We start from the raw sequence: 11,581 nt of genomic DNA, 5'->3' as shown, positions 1-11,581 counted from the left end.
GCGTTCCATCCCCACCCACAAACCTCACTTCTTTGTGTAGCTTTAACCTGGAACTCCTCCTGATCACAGCCTGCCTCCGCCCTGCACATCTCAGCGTTCCATCCCCACCCACAAACCTCACTTCTCTGTGCAGCTTTAACCTGGAACTCTCCTGATCACAGCCTGCCGTGGCAAAACTCACCTCCAACACACCCCTGGCACCTCTTTACAGGTGGTGGTGCCTGTGATGCAACAGGAGCTGCTCACTGGCAAGGGCTGGCTCTGCTCCTGGATGCTCTGGGAGCAGCTGGATCCAAACTCCACCCCACACCTCCTGCCACCTCCAGCAGTGTTTGCAAAGGGAGACAGTGCTGTGAGCAGAGCTCATAAATCAGTGGCCATCATGTGGCTGAGGCAGTTTGAGCATCTACAGCTCTGAGAGTGGTGGGAAGTCCTCACGATCTCCAAAGGAAGGCACACACAGGACAGGGAGGTGCTGGCCAGGTGGGCTTAACCCCACTCCCTGCAACTGCTCAGTGCATCCCTCCAGCAGAAAGAAATTAATGCATGAAGCTGGAGCATTTGAGGTAAAACCTGGGCAGAATGATGGGGAGGAAGAGGAGGACTCCATTTCTTCCTTTGCCTGGAGGCAACCCCAGGCAAGCACACACAGGATGGAGCAATCCTTCCAGGGTAAGGATCCTTAATCCCTAAAAATGAGATAATCCTTCCAAGGTAAAAAATTTCCCCAGCCCCCAGGGACAGTACCAGGATTTCAAGGCTGAGAGCAGGAAATCTGTCAGCAGCACCTGCGGTTCCTGCAGCAACACTTCTTTGCACAAGATCTCAAAGCACTTTGGAAATACCAGTTACCCCACAGTCCCCAGAGGAGGAAAGCAGCTGCATTTCCCAGCATCAGGGGCAGGGAGACACTTCTCAATTGAAGAGCCCAAGTCACATTAAACAGCTGTAGGTGGTGGTGGAAAAATCTGCCTCTGTCAAAGCATCCAACACTAATTGTTCCCTCCTCTCTTCCTCCAGCAGTGTAACACCAGCCAGCTGCTGGAGTTTAATGGTACCAGTCTGGCTGTCACATGGCAGCCTCCTGCTGCACAGCCAGTGAAACACTGAGGCAGGGACCAGACCTGGAGACGTGTCAATGAACATTTCTGCCTGCCCTACTCCCACCCGGCTTCCGGAGCAGCATCAGATTTCAATTTGCATGTCCCTGCTTTAATATTCAAAATGTTCTCTGTGGGCAGGACTGGTGACCCTTCAACCCTCCCTGACCCCTTTCCCAAGCAGAGAACAGCTCCAGTTTCCATGGGGGATGGCAGGGAGTGCTGAGTAGCAAAGCCAGATTTGGCTGCTTTGGCAGGAATTCTCACTAGCAGCCATAAATCTGGATTCCCAAATCGTGCTGCTGCACTCACCCAACCCCTGCTGAGCCTCGCTGGCTGTGACCTGCCCAGCCCAAACACTCTTCACTTCCCACCAGCACACTCCAAACACGGAGACCACACCCAAGCTCTTTTTGGCTCGCTCCTCCTCCCCTCCCCACAGACCGTGCCCAGCTCCAGCCTGGGGGAATGGGAACATTCAACCTCAAACCAGAGTGGAAAACCCACAGCTTCAACTCGATTTAGCTCACTGACACCCGTCTAAGGAATACTTCATTTATTCCAGCCTGACTGATCCTTTGAATTTCCCTCTTGCCAGACAGAAACTGTCTCTGGAGGTCTTGCCACTTCTGCACTCTTAAGGGAAGTGATTCAGCTCAAACCATGGAGCTGAGTGTAGCCATGATATTTTATCCTTTCCTAGGATTTTTCCTGTCCTGAGGAGCTGAGAGCCTCAGGAAAGAAATGTAAACAATAACTATCTGCTGCTGTGGAATGCCACAGGTGCATCTTCCATTGGTCCATGGGGATTGTTTTCAATTAGTGACCAATCACAGCCCCCTGTGCCAAGGCTGTGAGCAGTCACAGGATTATGTTGTGCATTCTATTCTATTCTATTCTATTCTATTCTATTCTATTCTATTCTATTCTATTCTATTCTATTCTTTGTAGCCTTCTGATCATCTTCTCACTCTGTTCCTTTAGTATAGTTTTAATGTAGTATTTTAATATATTATGTAACATAATAAAAATGGAGTCAAGCCTCATGTCCTCACACGTGGAGTGTTCACCTCAACAGCCGAGTTCCCATGGGAGCAGATATCTAAATATTTCTCTCTCAAGCACACTTAGCTGAGGAAAGGTTTTAAAAGAACCTCATGGATTTCTTCTGATTGTTGGCCTAAGAGGTGCACAGGGAGTGGGGCTGGGCAAGAGCTCTGGAAACTTCATGCAATCTGTGTTTTCTAGGATTCTGTCTCAGAGTTGAAGGTAACTGGAAATGAGCCAGAACAGAAAGGTTTCAGCACCATTTTAGAGTTGGACAGATGTGACTGAGGAAACCTTGATTTGAAGTAATTTAATTCACAAATCAGGATTTTGGCTCCTACTGGACTGTAAAATTTTATCTCAATGCTTTCCTCCTTCAGCCACTTCTTCTACAGAAAACAAACCCAAGTGGCTCAGGCAGGCTTAAAGTGCAAACTGCCATGTGGGAGGATGTGAGAGGCAAAAGGGATGTAAAAATGAGCAGGATCTGGAAGATGTCCCTGCTGGCTGGGCAGGGAATTCAAGAGAATGAAGGCAGCCACAGCAGCTGCTGGGAAGAGGAATGAAACCAAGTGAGGTTTGGGTGCTCCCTGGAGAGCAGCTCCTGTTTGACAGGGGTCAGTGTGAGCTGGGCCTGATCCCACATGGAACACTCCTATTCTGCCCTGCCCAGTGAGACTGACACACCAGGCTCAGCTCAGAGGCAGGAGCAGCTCTGGAACTGCTGCTGGAGCAGAATTCCCAGCTTTTCCAGGGACAGGAACACACCTGAGACAGCTCCGACCTCACTGGGCACAGCCACCCCAGCACACTTACAGGGGAAAAAAATGATAAAATTGTGGATTGCTTCTAATCAGAAACATATTTTAGAGGCATTAATTATGCTGCATTGCTGAGCTAGTTCTTGCAAAGCAAAATTGTAAACAGGTTGTAACTTTTATGAGAACAACTTGTCTGGAAAAACAACTTGGGTGACACATTTGGGGAGAGTAAAGCAGCTGCTGCCAGCTTCCAACAGGAACTGTGAAATGGGAGTTTGCTGAAACATTTTAACAACTTATTTTCATTCACAAAGTCACCCAAGAGAAATCAAGCAACTGATGTCACCTGTGAAAAACCAAGTCATTTTGCTTCTAATACTAAAAAATAAAAAATCCAAGTGATTTTGCTTCTAATTCCTCCTCTCTGCATCCAAAACTACCAGCTCACCAGAAGTTTGCCCACTCACACACACACACTAACACCCCAGGTTTTGAGCTGATTTCTTTTTACTTCACAGTCTTGGCAAAACAAATCTGCATTCAGAAGTCATTTCACATTAATATATTAATCAAATGCTTTCAAAATAAATATTTTTTTAAATAACGATTTCTTTACATCACCGCAGTAGCAATTCTAGAAAAGTCAGTGCACAAACAGTAGCAATTTCATTAATCAGTTAAAGAAAACAAGAGGTGGACCTTGTTTCTCTCCGAGCAGGCTGCATGCAGCAAGTCTCAGCAGTTCCCTGGCACAGGACCTTCTGTCACACTTTGCTGGGAAGGATTTTCTCTCTCAGATGTCAGGAGTCACTGAAGTGTCACTTGTCAAAGCTTTTACAATGCAGAAGTTCCACAGCCCAGACTCTGATCAGTCCTGCACAGGTTCTGCACTGGAGTTGTTGCTAATGAGACCAAGGAATTAATGCTATGAGGAGTCCACGTCTGGGTGACTGGGAATTCACAGCTGGACCAGGAACACAAACAGCAATAAACAACACTTTGTACCTTACAGCTTATTCCAATGTTTTGCATATTCTCTCAAGTGCTTCCAGTGCAGAAGTAAAGCAACTGCTTTCTGCCCATTCACTGTTAATTCACAGGTAAATCACAGCAGGAAGATGCTTCACTGGCCAAAAAGTGTAACTTGTGTTACAACAAAGGAAAAACAAAAGTGCATTACAGACTATGAGGAGAATGTTCAGGAGTTGGTGAACTCACATATCTAACTGGAAAATAGAGACTACAGAAATATATATTAGTGTTCCTATGGGATCTAAAGTGGTCAGATGCTACTGGGGAACCCTGTGAAGAGCAGCATGTCTAAAGGAAATTGGTCAACACTGTCATACATGGTGAGCAGCAGGGAAATTTGAAGGGCTACAGATTATTTACTATGATTGTCAGGAATGACTTAGATTTAAAAAAAAAGAAACCCAATAAAGTTGAATACATATCTGAAAAATGTCATAGGTGTGTACTTCCTTTGAGATCCCAAAGGCTGCCTTTGAAGTCCTTTCTCAAGAGCAGAGCTGGAAGTGACACTCTGGATTAAAAAGAATAACCAGAGGCATCCCTGTGTCCAGAGGTGCTCTTGGATGCACACTAAGATAAATTCAAGACACCTCCCACCCCCAAGAGCCTTGTTTCCATGTTGTGATCGTGTTAATTAGCAGTTTAGAGCAGATGCTGACTCTAAAGAGGTATACCTTAAGTATCAAAAGAAACAGAGCTAAGGGAAGCAGTCAGAGATGAAGAGAACCTCCAGGTGTAGCGATGCTGTGCACAGGGAGGAGGGAAAGCTGCAGCACAGCAAACCCTCAGAGCTCCACAGGTGATCCAGGCTGCCAAAACCCCTCCCCTTGCTCTGCACAGACCTATTCCTAGAGCCCCTGAAAGCAGCTGTGCCTTGGGGGAAGGTTCTACTCCTCAGTGCCCCAGAATTCTGCCAAAATGGAAAAAAAGAAAGCAATGAGTTGTGGAGAAGTTCTGTGTCAGCTTATTGGTTTTTCTTGTCCTCTGGTGGGAAGTATGGAGGAGGGGGTGGCTGGTCCTGCAATAAAAATGACAAAAGGACATCAGTGCATGGCTAAGAATAAAACACTAAACTCAAAGCCCCCCAAAAAACCAAGACACCAGATCAATTCAGACCAACTCTGCTGTGCCACTGAGAGAAGGTCTGCAGACACACACTTGGGCTGCCCTGCAACCCCAGAGCAGCAGGGACTCACCGTGGGCATGTAGACATTGTGGGGGTTGCCTGGGCTGTAGTAAGCACTGGCAGCAGCTTCAGCAGCCTTGGCTTCAGCTGTCACAGGGACAGAAGGGACAGGTTAGGGACACACAGAGAACTCTTACAATAAAACAAGAACTCCTGGCCATCAAAAGTTACTGACAGAGCACCCTGTGACCAGTGGTCAAGTTGCAAAACAGCTGCAACAAACACAATCAGCATTATCTCTTCCAGTCACCACGGAATTGCCAATTCCCAGTGGAACAGAGGAAGACTGAATTTGGAAATGTCACCTGGGACTTGCATGTCAGCCATAAATAAATGCTTGCTGCTGCCTTGCCTAAATACACACAATACCCTTTACAAACAGCCAGTGAACAAATCATCCTTCCTGGGAGTGAAATCAACAGGCAAAACAAAAATCAGCACAAGTTGATAGCAGCTCAGGGGATTAGTGTATTAAAGATGGTAATTTATGAGCATAATCCAGATCCTCCATTTCTGCAGAACACAAAAAAATCTTGTACAACCCTCTGGAGCAGTGCCACTTTCCAAATAATAGTTCAAAGATGAATGGTTGCTTATTCAAACTGAAGAGAAAAGTTAAATCCTTATCTAAACAAATATTCTTATCTGCAAGAGATCTATGGCTGTGTCCAACCACAACAGCTCTTTTTTCATTTTAATAAATCCCAAATGAGTGAAAAATGAGGCTGGCATTTCCTCCTTTCCATCATCTCTTCCCCTGTTCCATATTGTTTCAGCAAAAATAATCACATTAAGAATGAAACAGGGGAAGGGGAAGCAAATATCACCAAGGCCCCAGTTGTGACCTAAAATGGACCACAAACACATTTCACCATCAGTTTCCTTGTATTCATCCATTAGGGCAAGATTACCACCACAGGAGAATAACAAACTGTATTTTTTTTTCTGTCAAAAGAAGAATACATCCATCTGTAAAATGCCCACTAATGGTGCCTACCCTGGAGAGAATCAGGCTGGACTCCAGACTGAGTTGGATATACAAGGCTGGAGATTAGGTGACAAACAAATTTCAACTTCTAAGTGGAGCTTTGAAGGTCCCCAAAAGAAACAAAGTCTGTTTCATTCCTAACAGAACTGTTGTGAGCTCATTCCCCTGGACATGCTCCTCACCTGCAGGAGTGGAGGGCAGGTCTGGGCCACTGACAGGGGGCTCCATGGGCCCTGGGTATGGAGGGGGTGGAAGCTGCATGTAGCCCATGTTTCCATCTGCTGCAGGAGGGCCAGGGTAAAAGTCTGTCAGGAAAGGAGATCACACAGCAAGAGATTTAACTCCTCTGGGTGGAGTTCTCAACCAAAAGAAGCCAAGGCAAACATAGTTAAACTCAGGAACAAAAGCTGCACAAGTCATCACTAAAACACTGTATAAAATATGTTTTTCTTGCCCTTTTAACCTATTTTAACTCTTACTCACTGGAATAACCCCCAGCCTCAGTTCCCAGGCTTACCTGGAGGAGGAGGGGGGTATGGATAGCCCCCATTAGCTGCAGGTGGTGCAAAAGCATAGGATCCATTTGGCATGTAGGAATAGCCATAAGCTCCACTGGGTATTTCACCTCTGGAGACTGGAAAACCAAAGACAAGACCTCATCAGAACATCAAGCCTGCCTCAAAGGCAGGCCAACAACTCAACAAACTTAGAGAGTCCTTATCAGAAAAATAAGTGTCACCCCAATAAATCTGCTGCTCCTTGGATGTGAGAAAAGTATTTTTTAAAGCAAGCTTCAGGCAAGGGCTCCCAAAACCACAGAACTCTGGCAGACACCCCCAGACTTCCATACCTTGTGATGCCACCTGCAGCATCCGCTGCCCAAATTCAATTGCACCCCCAGCTGAAAATGTCATCTTGAATGTGGCAGATCCTTCCCAGCCACCTGAGGGAGGAAAGACAGCACTGAGGAGCAAGGAGAAGGCATTCCCAGGCTATTTAGGTTACATGCTCCATCTACAGATACTCTGTATGTAATTCTTAAAAGAGCTTATCCTAAAAATCCAAATTAAAAAAAAACCCCAAAAAACCAGATGAAGTGGCAGAATTATGGTATCAGAAAAATTCACACTGGGGTATTGTCAGGTGAAGAGACACCTGAAGCAGAAACATCCATGAGGGAGAGCTTCAAAAGCTTTCTGGAGTTGTGGCTGCTGCCACAGTAGCTGTCACAGGCCAAGCTATCAGGAGTGCTGGATTTGCTCTTGCTTTGGATAAGATTAATGCAGAAGACAGGGATTTTGTTAATCCAGTTTGCTAAAAAACCTCTGCAACTACACCTAACTGTCAGTTCCAAATTAGTTTGGGAGTCTGAGTGCCCAAGAAAGAAAAGAGCTTAATGAAAAACACGGTCCACATAAATCCATTAGAGCCCATGGAAGGTATTTCAAGTCAGGATAATTAATAATTTATAAATTAGTGACATCTCACATTACAGTATAAAAAAGAAAAACATGCACAGTCCAGAGTCCCAAGAAAGCATCAAAGCAGAAGCTGTGCTGAAACAGAAACAAACAGATTAAAGAGCCTTTTAAGCTAAACCAGACTCTCATGGCTGTTAAGACAACATCATCATTAAAAGAGATGGCCTCTGGGGAAAATTAACAAAGATTCAGCTAAAGCCTTTTGCCTTTCACACAGTTTAGTTTGTCATTAATGCTCAGGCTCCCTCTCATGCTGGATGGTCCCACTCAGCTCCCATGCAGAAGCTGCAATGCTGATTTCAGAACTCCAGCTGAAGGCTCTTCCACCCTGTGCTGTGATTTCTGTGCCACAACTGCAAAACTGAATCAAGCTGAGGATGAAAGTTTGCTGAACTCTGTGCCTTTGGCAAAAAAACCAAAAACAGTCAAAACCAAAATGATTTTTAAAATGTCTGCCACAGCCTTTTATTTGAGTTTAATGTGAAACAGCTCCTTAAATTCCCTGATTTCAAGACAATCCATTCCCTTCTAAGTGCCATTTTCACTGCCAGGATGCACTACAGCAATACCACAGCTGTCCTTGAACTGCACAAGAAACACAATGGAGAAAGTGCTGTGCACCTGAACCCCAACAGAGCCAGAAAGGATCGGAGTTTTTGGCACAGGAGAACCTGGATGCAGCTGGGATAGGTGATCCCAAGTGACCAAAGCAAAATGACATCTTCATTCTTGCTGACTCCACTCTGATGTTTATTTGCTGAGATCACTTGTTTGATTGAACTTTATATTTTGCAGAGGGCAGGAATGAGAAGGGTTGCAGAGCACATCTCATTGTAGCTGAACAGGGAGCTGGTAAGGGGAATGTTTTTAGCTGCCAATGAAAGAAAAACATTTTCACAGGAGTGTGAAAACCCACCTGGACAGTGCCAAGGTTTGGTCAGCCAGGATTTTGCTGTGAAGTGAGCAGCTGAACTGAGACACAGAGCATCACTATGTGATACCTACCTCCTGCCTCTGCTTTCACTGTGCCCTTGATGTAATTTGCTCCAAACACTGGCTGCTTAATCTCACAATCCTTCAGCAAATAAAAGGGCATCACAAATGACTGCATAGCATCCTTCCCCTTTGACACAAAGATAACCTGCAAGAAAAGAACATTACAAGAGCCAGTCAAAACAAACAGGAAACACAGCCCTGATTTATTGTATGAACAGATTTCTCTGTGAAACTCCCTCCCACATCACCAGTTCCACAAAGCAAAAGCTACACACAACAGCCACAGGGCTAAACCAAATCCTCAAGGTCCTAAAGCCTTCCAGAAGCCCCTTGCTCAGATAATGCTCCTCCCAGCTTCCAGAGAAGCTGCTGCTCCACACTCTGTGATTTAGTAGCTGTGCTGTTGCATTCAGCATTTCCAGACCACTGCTAATTTCCAGTCTGAAGATGCCTGATGGACTAAACAGCTGCCTGTACAAGAACTAATCAGATTTATTATCTGTTGACAAATAGATGGGATATGCCATGAATTCACAATGCCTCCCAAAGGGAGGATGAGCCACACTTCAGGCAGGAGTAGATTATCCTGACTTTCATCCACTGAGGACATTTCAATACAGGCTCCAGGGCTGTTTTCTCCTTAGACAAGACAAAGCCTTCCACCACTCACCCTGTAGGGAGTCAGGAACACACTCCCTTTCTTGGTGCCCTTGAAGGCCTCTGGCATCGGCTCCAGATCACTGAAGGTGATTTCCACATGGTCATAGGTCATCAAAACACTGCCAACAGTGACACAGGGGACAGCAGTTACAGCTCAGGGCAGAAATGCAGCATGCACAGAACTTTACTGACCTGCCAAAGCCACCTGTAACCTCAGCACTGATGGAGATGCAGACAGAATCAGATCTGGTTTGCCTCTTTTTGTTGTTTTTCATGTTGGCAGCAGCAACTGAAGTAGCACTGGCTGCTGGTTCCCTTCCCAGAGTGCTGACACAGCTGCTGTCTGCACAACCAGGCAGCAAACCTGGTCAAAATCTCAAGACCGAATCTCAAGACCTTTTTTTTTTGTTTTCGTTTTAAATTGTTTTGCATTTCTGCTGGATCAGCTCCCTAACCCAGCTGTCCACAAGTGACAGGACAGAGGAGAAGGAGCTGCTCAGGCTGGCTTATGCAACACGGCTGTGGAAGGGCTCACCACAGCTCAGGCACCTCTGATACAAAAATGTGATCCACAGGAACTCCCCTTCCTTGCCACAAGATTTCATTAACTCGCCTTGCCTGCACTGATTCCTTAACTCCCAATGGCAAACTGGCCTGATTAAAACCTTTGGGCACAGCAGGCAAGTTGTACTGGCATTACAGCACCCACATCAGGGACTCTAATCCCTAAAGCTGCAGAAATCTCCAGCACCTCTATCTTTGGCAGCTGACGTGTTTCCATCCTCAGTCATTTGCCACTAAACACCTCCAGGAGCAGCTCGGGGAGGGCAGTGGGAGCAGCCCCCTCCAGGCTGCAGCATTCCAGCTGGATCAGCCCAGGGACAGGCAGGCTGGCAGCTGGGAACAGCAGCACCTTCAACTCCCATTCCTTCAGGGAACGCCGATTTAAGTGCTCGGTTTGATCCTACTAAAGCCTTCTAAGAAAAGCCACATCCCAAGCGGAAGCCAGGCACAGAATTGCTGCAGCAGTGTTTAAGCGGCCGGTGGAAAGGAGCGCTGGGGGATGAAGCTCTCCTTTGTCCCCGGAGCGGATGACTGCCACGTCAGGAGCACGGGCACGGACAGCCCTCTGCCAGGCAGACACAGGCGGCTCTGTGCAGCCTCGCCGTTTCCATGGTTATACCCCAGCACCTTCCCCAAGGCTGCCGCTGCCTCCCGCGCACGCAGAAGGGGAGCTGGGAAAGAGCCGGCAAAGCGCAGCGGGCTGAGCGCCATGCAGTGCAGCCTCCCCGGGGAGAGGCCGGGGTCCTGCCACATCACCTGGGCGGGAGCTGAGCTCCGCCAGCCCTTCCCCAGGGCTGGGGTGAGGATGGGACAGCAGCGAGAGCCAGCAGCAGGCTGAGGGACGCGGGGTAGAGGGGCAAGGCCCGCGGATGAAGCCCCGCAGAGCTCGCCTGGACAGGCCCTGGGGCAGGAGGATACACACAGCCCCTGTGCCGCAGGGAGGTGAGGGGAGGACGAGCAACGCCGGCACCGAGAGGGTTACAGCACGCCCTTTACCCGCCTCGCCCCCTCAGCACGCCCCGCCATGACCCACACGGCCGCTCCCCCTGAGGGGAAAGGCAGCAGGGGGACGGGGGGGGGAAGGCAGCTCGCCGCTATCCCCCGGCTCCCGAGGCCGGAGGAGGGGAGAAGGGGATAGCACCTCACTTCTCGCTGTTGTTAACGATGACGCCGCCGCCCTCCGAGTGGTTCTTGTTGAGCGCCATCGCCGCCTCCTCCGCCTCCTCACAGCACCGGGCCCGCGCTGCGCCTGCGCGGGAAAATGGAGCGCCGTCAATGGGACCGAGTGGCATGCTGGGAGTTGTAGTCATCGCCATAAATTAATCGGGTCACTTCTAATCCTCCCTGCGGTGCATGCTGGGAGCTGTAGTCCACCTCAAAACACCTTACCGCTGCGCCGTTTCCCCGCGCGGAGCATTCCGGGAGCTGTAGTCCCTACATGTACGGTATTAACACTCTCCGCGTCGGACACGCAGTGCATGCTGGGAGTTGTATGCCGGCCGCCATGATTCCCCCTTCCCCGCCTCAGGGCCGGGCACCCTGTCTCTCTGTAATTGTGCTGTTTGGTGGAGTAAAATAAAAATAATCCCGGGTATCTGGCGGTTCTGCACATGAATTGAGGTTTAGCCCCTTAAACGACGAAGATGCTTCATTTCCCACGGTTTTTTAAATTCCCACTTGAGGTGCATTTCACACACTTGCAAACAGATTTTTGATCCTGTTATTGGCTGCTTTCAGTGGTGGAATCCAGCACATCCAAAAAATTA

General features: G+C 47.9%; 1 protein-coding gene across 2 annotated transcripts; it reads right to left on the bottom strand.

Moving 5' to 3' along the window:
• Positions 1–3,397: 3,397 nt before the first annotated feature.
• On the bottom strand, positions 3,398–11,116 carry WBP2 (WW domain binding protein 2). Of its 2 annotated transcripts, none has more exons than XM_039716310.1 (8): positions 10,962–11,116; positions 9,262–9,370; positions 8,601–8,736; positions 6,965–7,057; positions 6,632–6,748; positions 6,297–6,419; positions 5,137–5,213; positions 3,398–4,958 (listed from the first exon to the last, which is right to left on the bottom strand). In XM_039716310.1, exons 1-8 carry the CDS (start codon positions 11,105–11,107, stop codon positions 4,905–4,907), a joined length of 855 nt encoding a protein of 284 aa, XP_039572244.1. In that variant the 5' UTR covers positions 11,108–11,116; the 3' UTR covers positions 3,398–4,904. The 2 variants fall into 2 exon arrangements, with proteins under 2 accessions (XP_039572244.1, XP_039572245.1); XM_039716311.1 differs by having other exon boundaries at positions 10,957–11,072.
• Between the last annotated feature and the right edge of the window lie 465 nt (positions 11,117–11,581).

Source organism: Passer montanus, unplaced genomic scaffold (genome assembly GCF_014805655.1).
Source record: "Passer montanus isolate IOZ18808 unplaced genomic scaffold, ASM1480565v1 scaffold35, whole genome shotgun sequence".
Classification (NCBI taxonomy): Eukaryota; Metazoa; Chordata; class Aves; order Passeriformes; family Passeridae; genus Passer; species Passer montanus.
This window is presented reverse-complemented; position numbering and strand designations above follow the sequence as displayed.